This window comes from Eubalaena glacialis, chromosome 1, assembly GCF_028564815.1.
Source record: "Eubalaena glacialis isolate mEubGla1 chromosome 1, mEubGla1.1.hap2.+ XY, whole genome shotgun sequence".
In the NCBI taxonomy this organism is placed as follows: domain Eukaryota; kingdom Metazoa; phylum Chordata; class Mammalia; order Artiodactyla; family Balaenidae; genus Eubalaena; species Eubalaena glacialis.
Window position 1 is genome coordinate 182,007,726 of NC_083716.1, and position 16,700 is coordinate 182,024,425.

Sequence of the window (16,700 nt, forward strand, 5' to 3'; positions counted from 1 at the left end):
AGTAATACTATGAACAACTTTCTGCCACCAGTTGCCACCAACTACCCTAAGAATTCTATGACAGTAACAAAATGAGAGCTAAAAAATGTACAAACAGGAAGGCTCTAATTTATTTTCCATTACCTAGATATTACCACCCCAAAAGATGCTTTTGTTTGTCTGTTATAATGGTATAGTGAAAATCAAGAGTAGAATTTAAGTTTGATGGTGACTGGACTTGCTTGGAAAATTCCCAGAAAAATCCAGAGTTTTAAACTCCTTAGTCTGCCAGTGGGACAGGCTCCGTTGTCTCCAAGGCTCCCACACTACGTTGCCACTTTCCTCATTTCCTTTTAAATGTGCATTTAAGCCAGCAGAATCTTTTTTAATAAAACAAGAATAAAAAATAGCAGAAAAAGTTTTGGAAACTGAAAAGGTAAGGGTGCTCAGGAGAGGACAGACATGTCAAATACAAATTAGAAAGAGCCATCATGGTATAGATAAGTTTAAAAATCACTGATAAAAATAATAGGAATTATATTTGGACAACAAAAGCAAAATGAAGTCGTAAAAACATCCTGTAAATATCTTCTTTTCCCTGTGGCTATGACCCAGTATGTACATCAACTCTAGAATTCATAAGGTCAAAGATTTGCCAAATGTAGCAGCAGGAACACAGACAGTGCCCTACATCAGGGGTTGGCAAACCATAGCTCACCGGCCAAATCCAGGCCACTGTTTTTGTAAGGCCAACAAGCTAAAAATGGATTTTATATTTTTCAATGGTTACATTTAAAATAGCTGTGTAAGTACCTATATAACATAATATTCTCAATTGGCCTGCAAAGCCTTTAATATTTACTACTGGATCTTTCACAGAAAAGTTTTCCAACACCTGATCTACATGACTAACCATGTCTTTTTAACTAAGGTTTAAAGAAGGGAAAAATAAATATAACTTCAATTTTGAGAAGCTTGGCAAAATTCACAGTATAGCTGATAGCAGTGTGATGTTAAGAATAATCCCTAACAATTGGGAAAGAAAGGACTACTTAGAATTTGAACCACTGGTTAGCAATTAGCAGATAAATCTACTTGGAATTATCTCTTATGGTATGAGAGGTATTAATAAGTACTATTTATTGTCAAAAAGTTAGGGAAATACTTATAGAAAGTTGAACAAATTATTATTTTTTATGTGTGTATGTGTGTTTGTCTTGTTTTACTGTAAGACTCTCAGAGTCTTTTAAAAAGTCTCCAGAACAGGATATAGTATGTACCAATTCCAAAATTCATTTTACCTTACTTCTGTGAAACCAATCAATATCTGAAAGAAAGTATCCCAGATAATACAGTTGGGGAAATATTTACCTCATTTGACATCAAAATAAATTAGTGGGGGATTAAAAAGTTAAATGTATAAAATACATCATAAAATCTAAAAGAGAACTAATTTAACTATCAAATCTCTTGTGGAGGTGGTGTTTTCCAGGCTAAAGAAGAATGGAATAAATCATTAGAAAGAGATTCACTGAAAATGTAACCAAATAAAATTAAAATATTTTTATGTTAAAACCAACAAAAAAGAGAAGCCATGCACAGTAAATATGATAAATGGTTGCATACATAATATGTAAGGAATTTATAGGGCAATGGACCTAACAGGTCACTAAGAGAAAATCTAACAAGTAACTTCCTTGTGTGTTCACTATTGCTCTCCTTTTACTGTTTTTCCTACTAAAACCAAAAAGAAATTCAAACTTGGGTCAAATCACAACCCAGCTTAAAACTTGGCCATGGTTCCCTCAAGCGCAAAATCCTTAACATGGTCCACAGGAGGCAGATGGTATAGCCTTATCCCTTCATTCTCCAGCTCACTCTGCCCCCCAGCTGCATTCTTCTTTCAGCTTCTTTCAGTTTTGCACGAGGCTGCTTCAGCATTAGGGCCCTTGCACATGCTGGTCCTTCTGCCTGGGTTGCTCTCTCCCTCACTCTCCCTCACTCTCCCTCTCTTCCCTCAGTTTCTTTTTTCTTCTTATTATTAATTTTTATTGGCGTATAATTGCTTTACAGTGTTGTGTTAGTTTCTGCTGTACAGCAAAGTGAATCAGTTATATGTATACATACATCCACTCTTTTTTTAGATTTCCTTCCCATTTAGGTCACCACAGATCACTGAGTAGAGTTCCATGTGCTATACAGTAGGTTCTCATTAGTTATCTATTTTATACATAGTAGTGTATGTATGTCAATCCTAATCTTCCAATTCGTCCCACTACCCCTCTTCCCCCTTTGGTAACCATAAGTTTGTTCTCTACATCTGTGACTCTATTTATGCTTTGCAAATAAGTTCATCTGTACCATTTTTCTAGATTCCACATAAAAGTGATATTATATGACATTTGTTTTTCTCTTTATGACTTACTTCACTCTGTATGACAATCTCTAGGTCCATCCACATCGCTGCAAATGGCACTATTTCATTCCTTTTTGTGGCTGAGTAATATTCCATTGTATACATGTACCACATCTTCTTATCCATTCCTCTGTCGATGGACATTTAGGTTACTTCCATGTCCTGACTATCGTAAATAGTGCTGCAATGAAGATGGGGGTGCATGCATCCTTTCAAATTTCGGTTTTCTCCAGATATACATATGCCTAGGAGTGGGACTGCTGGGTCATATGGTAGCTCTATTTTTAGGAAATCAACAGGAACACAATAATAGTGGGGGACTTTAACACCCCACTTACACCAATGGATTTTCCAGATAGAAAATTAATAAGGGAACACAAGCCTCAAATGACACATTAGACCAGATGGACTTAATTGATATTTACAGGACATTCCATCTGAAAACAGCAGAATACACTTTCTTCTCAAGTGCACACTGAACATTCTCCAGGATAGATCACATCTTGGGTCACAAAATCAAGCCTTGGTAAATTTAAGAAAACTGAAATCATATCAAGCACCTTTTCGGACCACAACGCTATGAAATTAGAGATCAATTACAGGAAAAAAACTGTAAAAAACACAAACACATGGAGGCTAAACAATATGTTACTAAACAATCAATGGATCACTGAAGAACTCAAAGAAGAAATCAAAAAATATCTAAAGATAAATGACAATGAAAACACGACAATCCAAAACCTACGGGATGCAGCAAAAGCAGTTCTAAGAGGGAAGTTTATAGCAATACAATCCTACCTCAAAAAACAAGAAAAAACCTCAAACAAACAACCTATCCTTACACCTAAAGCAACTAGAGAAAAAAAGAACAAACAAAACCCTCAGTTTCACGCTCAGACATCCTTCAGTTTCCAAATCAGACTCTATTTTTTCAGAATAACCTTCCTTGACTGTGATTCCTTGGATTTAGATCAGATTCTCCTTTACACAGTGATAGCACCTGTGCTTTCCCTCCACAGTGCTCACCTCAGTTTTTAATTCTATATTTGTGGGACAATTTCGTTAAAGTCTAACCCTCTCACCATCTGACAGACTCCTTAAGGCCAGGGATCTTGACTGTCCTGTTCATCCTTGCATCTCCAGTACCCAGAAGAGTATCATTACAATTTTTTTAGAAACAAAACAATAACAAAATACTTTTTTTAAAATGCCAAAAATGTTATTTATTTTGGGGGCAGTGAGACTATAGGTAATATTTTTCTTTTCCTACTTTTCTGCATTTTACATATTTTCTGTAGCACACATGTTAATAAAAAACAAAAGTTTATGATGGACCTAAATTTAAATAAACAAGTATAACTAGTGAAAACCAGAGTTTTAAAAAATCAGGAGGTGAAACCAGACCTTATGAAGAATTAATTCAAATAACAAACTTCTGACATATTTATTGACATGGAAAATGTTCATGATATACAGCTAATTGAAAACATATGCCATAAAATAGTGTACTTGGTATGAAACCATTTCTATTCAACCCAGGAAAGTACTAGAATTTCATACACTTCAATTTTAACAGTGATTATCTCTGACTAGTGGGATTAGAGGTGATTTTTTGCTTTTCTTTCTGCTTTTCTACTGTTTTTTCCCAAATATTGTTTTCTGTATTATATATATACGTTAGGAAAAACTAATCTCTTTAAACAGCTACGCACTCTTGTGGATTTACAATACAGTTCAATTTGCAACCCATTTTTAGGAATACACCTATTTTTTTCAAGTAAGGGATGCTTTACATTAAACTACCCATTCCCTACTGTGCCATATCAATTACTTTCTATAATTTGTTTGATTAAAGCATACTTGACCAGAGGGTCCTTGATAAGAATTATTACACCAATATTTTTTTAAAGCTTATGGCACTGACAACATGGTATTACATTTTAAAGTAAATCGTGCTATTGTTTTTATCAATTTTAATTTTCTGACATTGCAGGACTACTAAATTCTATGGTTGTTATGTGTTTTATCACCTACTCTTATATTCAGAAAATTTCCCCAAAAGTGATTCATAAGCTTAACTAAGAGAAGCAGAAAAGCATTTTTGAAAAATTATTCTGCGGAACACTATTTTCCACTTATTCCAAATAGCACAACAAAGAGGCTTGCAGGAAATGAAATGAAACCATGGTAACCAACTAAACCTATCATGAGCTACCAGATCAAGAGAACACATAGTACATTACACGTCAACGCCTACCAGCAGCATAATCCTTCCCCAGTTCCTTTTGATCCTTCTTCCTAAACATGAAAAAAGCTTTCAACTAACTTTCATATTTTAAAAATGTGAAAGCCCCTGTACCAATGACTTTACCCAGGAATTCTTTGGCTGGGTTCACTTTAAAAGTCAACCTAATGATCTGAGATTCAATTAGAAATTGTTTTTTTCAATCATTAGCAAATTACATTTCCTACTTCATGGCATTTTATCATTTTCTAATACAGTAGCAATAGTTTCTTCATACTAAATCTCAGAGTTGTAAAGATTAAGTAACATTCTCTCAGGAATTCCTTCCTTAATAGAATCTTACCAGCATTCTAAACTCAAAGCCACAATAAATTAAATCACAAATGCATTTACATAATAGAAAGGAGCCCATTTTATCATCTTGTTGCCCATTCTACTACCAATCATCAACCCCTATCATAGAAACTGAAGCTAAACTCACAGAATATAGCTCAACGTGTTCTTAAACTACCAACCATCAGCTAAGACTAAATAAACAAGGTATTGATGGCTTTTATTACATAACTATACAGCCAGGCAGACAACAGGGCAAAACTTCTGGAAAGACTAGAGATGATCTTTGCTGCTATGGTTAGCCACTACCAAATAACTGTCACATATAATAAAATACAATGTACATACATGCCATAAAAATATATGTATATCTTATGCACGACCAATTTCTGGAAGGATAGACAAATAATTGTGAATGACCTTATCTCTATGGAGTGGAACTAGAAGTATGTGGAGGGAAAGTAATGTAATTTATCATTATATACAATTCTCTTATTTGAAAAAAATATTTTTTTACAACAGCCATGTATTGTTTTCATAGTCATAATAGAGATGTGATAAATGACATGGATGCAAGTATACTATTATTTTTACAGATTATTATTGCTGTTTTTCTCTGAAAAGTTGTCCAAACTCACTACAAAATTATTTTTATAAGCACATATGATCACCAAATGATTTTATAATGTAATTTTAGCTTAAATAATTAAACTTTACATATACTTAATTTGGCTTTTCTCTTTTTGGGGTAGAGGGGTGGAAAGTTAACCCTTGAGAATTAGCTGGAGTAAATCTCATCCTTAAAGGCTTTAAACAGAGGTTTATCTGCTTTATAAAAATGGTACTGTACTGATAACGTTAAAATCTTTATTAAAAACTCATTGACTTAAAAGCTAAGGGTTTACTCTTGTGCCACACCCCTTTTCAACTTACATAGTGCTACATGTTTTATTATTATTTTGGATGTTGTTTTTAACAGGTTATATTTTCTGTTTCTTAGCTTTTTGTTCTTGAGCAAGTTAAGCCTCAGTTTTCTTGTAAAACGCAGAAAATATAGTATCTACTCCATGGGCTTATTTTGTAGATAAAACTGAGTTTTCCAACCTGCTTGTCAGGAACAGAGGTTAGAGGCTACACGATATCAAATCTGTCAGCCCTTTCAGAGGCTGGGACGGTCTGATGCAGCTCAAGTCCTGGCGCTGGCCACATTTGGCCACAGTCAGCCCCCTGCATTTACTCTCAGTGTGCCACGTAAAAGCATAATTTTCAACGGGTGCCACAACATGAAAAAGCATTAGAAAATACTGAAAGATAATTCACATAAGGTATTTACCACAGTGCACGACACAGTAAATATTCAGTAAACATTAACTATTATCATATGTATAAAACCAGTAGGCCCATTAATGAAATACGTGGGTACGCAACTCGTTCATAGGAAAGGAGGCACATTATCAACACATTCTGGAGCTGTCTCTGGTTACCAAGAAACAGACCTTACATTAAAAGAACCTGGTATGTCTCCTACTGCACCTTAAAGTAGATATACAAGTCAGATTCCAGTTTCTCTTTCAGAGTAGACAGCCAGAGAGTTGGAATTTTATCTCCTATATCAAAGTTCCTGTTGATTAGCCAGAAAATATACTTGAAACTCAATTCCACCCTAAAAGAACTGCTCGGTGGAATCTGCCTTATGCTGTGCCTTAAAAATGCAAAACCCAAAAATATCTTGAAATCCGCTTTTTTGATTTCTCTACCTTCTGCTTTAAACCCATTGCTATAGATGCATACTTTTTGAGAGGGAACTGAAGTTTGAATAGAAAGAACATCAGTTAATAAAAACCATGCTGTGCATAAAATCTGAAAAATTAAGTACCATTCGAGAGTAAAGTGCAAATCAAAACCACAATGAGATACCACTTCACACCCACTAGGATGTCACAGCCACTGTTTAAATCAAAGACATGATAACAGGTATTGGCAAGGAGTGGAGAAATTAGAACCCTCACACATTGCTGGTGGGATTACAAAATGGTAAAACCACTTTGGAAAAAAATTTGGCAGTTCCTCAAAATGTTAAACACAGAGTTACAATATGATCCAGCAATTTCACTCCTAGGTATATACCCACGAGAAATAAAAACATATGTACACACAAAGCCTTGTACACAGCATTATTCATAGTAGCATTATTCATAATAGCCAAAAAGTGGAAACAACTCAAATGTCCATCAACTGATGAATGGATAAGCAAAATATGATATATATCCAAATACTGGAACAGGATTCAAATATTATTTATTAAAAAAAGAAATAAAGTAGTGATATGTACAACAACATGGATGAACCTTGGAAATATGCTAAGGGAAGGAAGCCACTCACAAAAGAACACATATTATACACAATTCCACTTTTATGAAACATCCAGTATATATAAATCTACAGAGATAAAAAAGTAGGTTAATGGTTACCTGAGGCTGGGAGGGTTAGGAGAAATGGGAAATGACTGTAAATGGGTATGGAGTTTCTTTTTAGGGTGATTAAATGTTCTAAAATTGACTATGTCACATAATTTTGTGAATGCACTAAAAACCACTGATTTGTACACTTTAAATGGGTGAATTGGTATGTTATTTATAACTAAAAGAAGGGAAAAGTTTAAAAAAAAGACTAAGATACAACACATGCAAAAGCCAAGCTTGGGAATAAAGTTAGAAAAAAAGAAAAAGGCTGCATTTTTGTTAATACATAGAAACAGTGCTTGGTTGCCATAAGTACATGTTTCAGAACACTCTTAGGATAGGAGGTAAACCTTTTTTGGTACAGGGGAAGAAATCAGAAAACAGGAAGAAAAAGAACTGGTGAGGTAACTAGGTCTTAAAATTTTTTTCCTCTATCAATTGAACACTTTAACAAGAAGTCTTTTAGGTTCATTTATCAAAAAGGGGTCTGAAAAAAAAAGAAAAAAAATGGGGAGGGTGTCTATCTGACTTACCAAACAGAAGAAACCTGGTAAATTTTTATCCTTCTTTTCTCCCCTTTACTCCCAACATTTAATTCTAATTTATTAACTGAAAGTGAGAAATAACTCAAAGGCTCTTAAGAGTCAGCCTATACATTTTAAGTTTTTTCTCCCTGTAGATGAACCACATCAGAAGCCATTAATCAGAAAGTTACATTCTATGAGGCCACCATCACCGATACCAAAACCAGGCAAGGATACCACAAAGAGAGAAAATTACAGGCCAACATGACTGATGACTACAGACGTAAAAATCCTCAACAAAATACTAGCAAACCAACTTCAACAGTACATTAAAAGGATCATACATCATGATCAAGTGGGATTTATCCCAGGGATGCAAAGATTCTTCAATATCCACAAATCAATCAATGTGATACACCACATTAACAAATTGAAGAATAAAAACCATATGCTCATCTCAAAAGATTAGAAAAAGCTTTTGACAAAATTCAACATCCATTTATGATTTAAAAAAAACAAAACTCTTCAGAAAGTGGGCACACAGGAAACATACCTCAACATAATAAAGGCCATATATGACAAACCCACAGCTAACATCATAGTCAATGGTGAAAAGCTGAAAGCATTTCCTCTAAGATCAGGAACAAGATAAGGAGGCCCACTCTGGTCATTTATATTCAACATAGTTTTGGAAGTCCTAGCCACAGTAATCAGAGAGGAAAAAGATATAAAAGGAATCCAAATTGGAAAAGAAGAAGTAAAAACTGTCACTGTTCACAGATGACATGATGCTATACACAGAAAATCCTAAAGATGCTACCAGAAAACTACTAGAGCTCATCAATGAATTCAGTAAAGTTGCTGGACACAAAATTAATATACAGAAATCCTGCATCTATACACTAATGACAAAATATAACGAAGAGAAATTAAGGAAACAATCCCATTTACCACTGTATCAAAAAGAATAAAATACCTAGGAATAAACCTAGCTAAGGAAGCAAAAGACCTGTACTCTGAAAACTGTAAGATACAATGAAAGAAATTAAAAATGACACAAACAGGGCTTCCCTGGTGGCGCAGTGGTTGAGAATCCGCCTGCCAATGCGGGGGACACGGGTTCGGGCCCTGGTCTGGGAAGATCCCACGTGCCGCGGAGCAGCTGGGCCCGTGAGCCACAACTGCTGAGCCTGTGCGTCTGGAGCCTGTGCTCCACAACAAGGGAGGCCACGATAGTGAGAGGCCCGCGCACTGCGATGAAGAGTGGCCCCCACTCGCCGCAACTAGAGAAAGCCCTCGCACAGAAACGAAGACCCAACACAGCCAAAAATTAAAAAAATAAAAAAAATAAATGACACAAACAGATGGAAAGGTATACCATGTTCTTGGATTAGAAGAATCAGCATTGTTAAAATGACCATACTACCCAAGGCAATCTACAGATTCAATACAATCCCTATCAAACTACCAATGGCATTTTTCACAGAACTAGAACAAAAAATTTTAAAATTTGTACAGAAACACAAAAGACCCCATATAGCCAAAGCAATCTTGAGAAAAAAGAATGGAGCTGTAGGAATCATGCTCCCTGACTTCAGACTATACTACAAAGCTACAGTAATTGAAACAGTATGGTACTGGCACAAAAACAGACATATAGATAATGGAACAGGATAGATTTGAAGTAAGTCAGACAGAGAAAGACTAATATCATGTGATATCACTTATATGTGGAATCTAAAAAAATGATACAAATGAAATTACTTACAAAACAAAAATAGACTCACAGACATAGAAACAAACTTATGGTCACCAAAGGGGATAGTGGGGGCTGTGGGGGGAGATAAATTAGGAGTTTGGGATTAACATATATGCACTACTATATATAAAGCAGATAAACAAGGATCCACTGTATTGCACAGGGAACTATATTCAATATCATGTAATAATTTATAATGGAAAAGAATCTGAAAAAGAATATATATATATATATATATATGTATATATATAAAACTGACTCACTTTGCTGTCCACCTGAAACTAACACAACACTGTAAATTAACTACACTTCAATTTTTAAAATAGTTTAAAAGGACCCTCAAAAAAAAAAAAAGAAAAGAAAAGAAAAGAAAGTTACTTGATGAACATGGAGTCCAGAGCAAGAGGAACTGAGTGAATCGAATGTTTAGTAGACTATTTCTCAAAGAGTGTTTCACAGAGAGATTCCACAAAAAGAGGGTCTCATAATCAAATGAGTTTGGGAAATGCAGCATAGTTCTATTAAAAATGCTCACAGGCTCTGAGAAATACTGCATCAAAGAAACCCCAACTGATTATGGTTAGTGGCAGGGAGACTCACACAGTTCCTTTACGAGCATCTCTATACTAGAGATAGCACTGCCAATGTTGGCCAAGACTCCCCTCTCCCACAGACCCTGGACTCTAGAACACACCTCTGTGACTTCCCTTTCTATTGCCCCCAAGGCTGTCCCTCTCCTTCTGATAAATGATTTAAATAAGGTGACACATTTCACTTGGAGTCATATCTTCAAAGATTTAGGAGGTACTGTCTTTCACTTTGACCCAAGGTTGCAGCTGGTGTCTTCAATTTTTCTCAAAATGAAAATAACCCTATTGATTTTTTTTGTCTGACTGTAAAAATGATACACATGGCATTGTGAAAAAAAAATCAGGCAACTCAGAAAGGTACAGAGAAGTAAAAATCACCTTTAAGTTCAAACTCAGAGACAACACTATGAACACTGGCAATTATTCTTTTAGACAGCTGTCTACTTACATATATACCCTATACATACATACAGACACACACACACATATATTAAATAGTATGATACTCTACATACTGTCCTGTATAGTGAATTTTATTTTGTAGATTAACATAGGGTATACTTCAGAACTTATCAAATAAGAAATATTGTTTAAAGAAAATATATGTCCAAACATCACGCTTTCTCAGTTTTTTAATTCTTATTTGTTTTCCAGTACCTAAAATTTTTCAAAATAATTCTTATCATTATGGTCAGCATAAAATCAACAGGAAGTGCCAAGCACTGTGGGTATGAAACATTCTCTGGAATATTTCCAAAATCTGTTCTGGAATATGTAGACACAGGACTTGGAGATTATCAAGACTCTTACACGTGTGCCATCTTGCTCTTCTCCAAGTTTAGAGAAGCTAAAATGAGTCAGACTCAACAGAAATGTCCCTAGAGTTGCCAAATTTGGAGTTAACATTTCTCCTCAAAGGGAACCCTTTAAAATCTATAAGGTATCTAGAATCTCTTTTAAAGATCACTTTTCCATTGCCCAAGGAAAACTACTTACTAAATTAATTATCAAATAATTCTGGTAAAACTTAATTCCCACCACCCTATCCACTTATTTATTCTTATTGCTCCCACAATGATCTTTTAAAATTACAAATGTTCAACCATTACTCTCTTCTATTAAAAGTCTTCAGTGACTCCCATTTCCTACAGATAAAGTCCAAATTCTTAAGCATGAAATACCAGCCTTTCCTGGCATACTTACTGCTAAAACTTCCTGCACCCCCGAGTCCTAGCAGCCTGCCATACACCAAATGTTCCATGCTGTTCTATATATTCCTTCCTTGGCTTTTTCTTCTTCCCAAAATGCTTGTTTTTTTATAATCACATCCTATCCTTCTACCTGGCAAACCTATATTCTACCTTTAAGAGGCAGCTTAAATGTCTTCCTTTTTGACCCATTGGATAATATCTGGCAGAATTCAAAAGCTCAATAAAAGCTCCTAAATCATATGTAATATTATTTCTTATTGATGTTTGCAATCTGTATGGGTTCTCTTTTATAATAGGCTCTCTTTTATTTGATTTTGCTATGGTTTCTACCATGTGAAGAAAATTCCTACTTTCACAGTTACAAAGTAAATATTTTGGGATGATGTGCTGTTGTTTTTGATGATGCAGTTACCTGTGCTATACTGTGTAACTGGTATCCATTTTCCCTCCTCACTCCAACCTTCTTCCTTCTTTTAAAACAGGAAAAGAAAACCAGATTTGTATCTGATAAGAACCAGATTCTTATCAGGTACAGTGGTGGCAATGAGAAAACAGATACCAAATATTTAAAAGGTCATTTCACATGATCACTTACACTAGCTCTCCACTAGTCTTTTCACCTTCTTATTTCACTATTTCCAAGAATTCATGGGGTGCTTACGTAATTCTAACAGTTACTTATAGTGAACAACTGTTTTGATACGTTATAGTTCAAGAGTATATAGGAAAAGATGGAGAAAATGCAGGAAACGATTTCATCAGAGGATTAGAACCTTAAAAAAAAAAAAAAGTACATGGAAATTTTGGAACTAAATAACACAGTATATGAAATTAGGAACTCAATGAATGGATTTACAGCCGATCAAAAAGAGCAGAATAAAGGACTAGTGGACTGGAAGACAGGTCAATAGAAAATGTCCAAATTGAAGTTCAGAGACATGAAAGTCAGGAAGTGAGAAGCTCAGAGGAAAAAAAATTTGGAAAAGTCAGGAAATAATTTATGATGAATCAACCTACAGTTATAGTATCATGATATTTAATAATTTTATATTTCTTATAACTATTCTTTTGTATACACTTAACATTTAATAAAAAGGATAATACAAAACATGCACAGTCCTATCTTTTTCACTTGTCACTCCATATGTACAACACTGAAGAATTTTTCCTTCTAGTGAGAAAAATTATAGAACAACATAAAAATTTATTTTAAAAGAATTAGTTCTAAAACTATGAAAATCATACAAAGAAAAATGTTTTCAACAAAACTTCTTAAATTATTTTAGGTTACTTGCAGCTAATACATGCCATGATACCTCATTAAACTATAACTAATACAAATATTGTCAAAATCAACATATAGAAAATCCCGAAGTCATAGGAAACACTTCATGCTTCATGAGGTATAATCTAGTGCCTGGGAGAGCATCTTATCTTCAACTGCACACTCCAACTATGTGGATGTCTGTCTAGTGTTTCATTGTATAAAAGACTTTGAGCGACAATCATTTTTTCTGAACCAAGGGGTCCACATGGGCAAGGCAGAAAAGCAGGACGAGGCCTGGCCAGAAATTCAGGCTGAGATGGCGTGTAAGAGAAGATGATGGTGAAGAAGAAAGTGAGATGTCAACCACAGACAACCTTCCACGCCATGCAATGAAAATCTCCTTGCTGACTGCAAAAAATTGATACTGTGACACCACACATACAATAATACATCCTTGCCGAACTGATACCTCACATTATACACAAAGATCATCAGTAAAGGTTAGGCTCCCCCAGGTATGGGGGAGATGCCAGTGACAGAGGGAGGTGTGGCCTTTGAAACCTTGTGTCCTACTCAACATTACAACTTTGCTGATCACTGCATCAGATTTTAAGATTGATCACTCATGATACCATGGAAGATACACTAGAGGGGATAAGGCTGGATACAGGTAAATTCCCCATGAAACTAATCCAGGAGGTGGCTTGATTGAAAAGAAGGGGAAATTTTGAAAATTACTTAAGAAATAAAAGATTGTTGGGCTTGGCTGTGTGAGATGAGCAAGAAGAAAAAGTTCTTTTAACCATTAGATAAGATAGGTACAGTACCTTGGGTTTTCCAGAGTCTATGAAAAGGTATAAAATATGAACAAAAAGGTGTGGCTCCAAAACATAAAAGGAAATCTAAAGTTAATTTCAAAAGCAATTTATATTTTAAAAAACGAAGTTAACAGCAAAATATATATATTTGATATGGGATATAGTGTTTGATATGGTGTAAGATGGAGGCCTCTAAATGAATAAGGCCAGGCCTACAAACATCCTAAAACAGAACTAAGAGAAAAGAAAAATGATGTCTTGCTTTCGGTCTTGTGAACTGGCTAAATAACAGTGTCACCAGCTATTAAAGGGATACAGGTGTTACAGCATATTTGGGAGGAAAACTGATGAGTTCGGTTTTGGACATATTGTGAGGTTGAGGTGACTATGGAACAACTTGAAATCAAGGACTTATTCCTAATTTTAGGGCCTTTGTTTAACACAGTAAACGCATAATAAACACTGATGGCTGTAAATTCAAACTGCCTCCGTACCCCAGTGGATCATGCATTCTGTTAAAAACAGACTGATGTTAACTGGGAGAATCATTAGTTGAAATGGGGAATATCAGATAAGATTAATAGATATATCAATACAACTTCTATTTCACATTCTGTTTAACACTTCCCTGCCATACATCTAGTTCGAAACAAAGAAAATCATATTTCAGCATGTAAATTACTCACGATGCATACTCACAAATTCCCTACCTCCACTACAAGCCCTTTTACTCACTATTTCTTTTCTATGTAAAAACTTTATGATGATTTTCAAAAACAAAAGGAAAGCTGCATGTTACCCCAGACCTATACATTAAAAGCACTCTCCTCAATCCCATGTTGCTCTATTCCTCAATCCAATTCTAGGATTTCCTGGGCCAAAGTGGACAGTGAGTGATTATAAAGTCATGAGTAGCACGAGAGAGGGTGAGAGGGTGGGAATGAGGAAGAGTTTGGAAGATCTGGGTGCTACTTTTCTCCACATTGAATCCTTGGCCCTAGGGCGTTTGCTGGTGTTATTCAGTAAAAACCAGCGTGATAACCACATTATGAGGCGATGTAGTATAATAGAAAGTACCTGAACTTTGCAATGAGGCGAAACTGAGTTAAAATTCCAGTGATCTCAGAAGAAGGTGGGGAGACGGCAACAAAGGGAAAAGGAAGAGAGTATACAGATTGGTTTCTTTCCTTTCACCCCACCTCCTTCTTGCTTATTTTGGCCCACTAGCCTGTACATCAAGGCTTATCTACCCCAGACACTCAGATGACCATCTGTTTGGATATGTGGTACTGTAGAATCCTAGAATTATAAAATGTTAGGAACAGAAAGATGAAGCAGCCGGCTTCAAGAATACCTGTGATTTGCTCCAAATTAGTCATCTAGCTCATTTAGTGGCAAAATGAATAGGTATTTAAATTCTCAGCCCAGATTTCTTCCCCTATATACCGAAATTTAAACCTGAAAAAGCAACATAATTAAGTAATTGAAGGGGGATTTACGCTTTATAATTTTCCATAAAAGCAGATTTCCATGAACTCCTGTTAACAAGCTCCATTGTCCAAGTATGCTATTGATTCAGAATTCAGCATGAAGAAATACTGAATTATACCATTCTTTTGCCAGAAAGATTAATAATAAATCTGGTGGATGGGAGTGAGAACAGTCCCTGCTCACTCACCTAGGCATAAGTGATTGGAGAAGGAGTTGGACGTGGTCATATCAGAGTCCTAAGCAATAATATTACCTTTTTCTTCTCTCTCTGTGGCTACCAAAAGAAATGTTATTTCTTTGACCTCTTTCTTCAAAGTTTCTACTTTTAAATCTTTTCCAAACAATGCATAAATGAATGCATGAATGAACAAATGAAGGAATGAACAAAGACAATGGATAACTATTCCAAGCCTCTAGAGGCAGCAATGTAGAGTGATTAAGAGCATAGACTCTGAAGCCAAATTGTCTGGGTTCAAATACCAGCTACACAAATTATTAAACGTATAACCTTGGCCAAGTTACTCAACCTCTAGGTCCTCTGTTTCCTTATCTGTAAAGTGGAGATAGAAATTGTACACACATCCTAGACCTGCTGTGAAGATTAAATGAGGTTAGAATCCTGGCAGGAGGTTAGCCCAATGGATAAGTGTGCTATTGTATTATTCTTCTGTTATTATTGCAGGGTTAATGGAAATGCTTGTTTCTGGCCACTGTGCTGTAAGCTAAGAACAGCCAAAATGCTAGGCAAAGTTCAGTAGATAGGAAAGAGCCAGGAGTTCCCAAGGAAAGCTGCTTGAACCAAAAGCCAACCCAAGAGAAATGACATCGGCTTTAATTTTACGAGTTACAAAGGTCTTTTCTCTTTAGTTCCTTTCCTTATTCAAGAAATAGATGGGAGCTGATACAGCAGGACAGATGGGAGGGAATGGGTAAGATGAAATAGAAGAAAGCAGCTACAATAAAAATGCCTTAAAAGTTTTTCAGTTCTTAATTACTGAGTCTACCATTCATGAGGAACTTTTTAAGAGTCTCAAAGCTATTAAAATGGTAATTAGGTCCCAAGAAAACAAGAACCAATTCAATTACATGCTGAATGCTTTTAAAATTTAAAGCCCTCTATTAAGAGGGTTTTAAATGAGGCACAGTTATAATTACAGGTCCATGACCAACCTTAAAGCCAAAGTGTAGGTTCCTGGCTGACGCTGGCTCTCCCGAATGAGGTAGCTCCCCTCAGCTACACTCAAGAGCTGGTCTGCCGCTTCTCGGGAGATCATGCCATGAAACCTAAGAAACAAAGTCAATTCAGAAACTGCATGCTTTCCACCTTTTTCAATAAAACAAGATAAAGCAAAACCTCCCACCTTCTCTTGTTGTTTTCTAGACAAAGTACTGCCATAAAATTGAAGGGGAGCAGTTGGGTTTAACTATGCTTGTGTTTCTCTGGGCCTGGCCCGGGGCCAGCTTCTCTGTGGTGACAAGAACAGCACTGAAGCAGCTCTCCAATCCATTTAACAATCACGGAATCAAAATTCACATCCATCTACAGAAGACCAACCACCTCTCTCAAGAGGACAATTCCCTTCTTATGTAGCTGCCTGACCATAT

The 16,700-nt window shown here is 35.7% G+C and overlaps 1 protein-coding gene across 2 annotated transcripts in view; it reads right to left on the bottom strand.

Moving 5' to 3' along the window:
• The window catches only part of CHN1 (chimerin 1), a 200,456-nt gene that overhangs the window by 107,955 nt on the left and 75,801 nt on the right, over positions 1-16,700 (bottom strand). For both annotated transcript variants that reach the window (XM_061185121.1, XM_061185112.1), the window contains exon 6: positions 16,266-16,379. In XM_061185121.1, the coding sequence (XP_061041104.1) occupies positions 16,266-16,379 (114 nt within the window). The remainder of the gene's footprint in view (positions 1-16,265; positions 16,380-16,700) is intronic.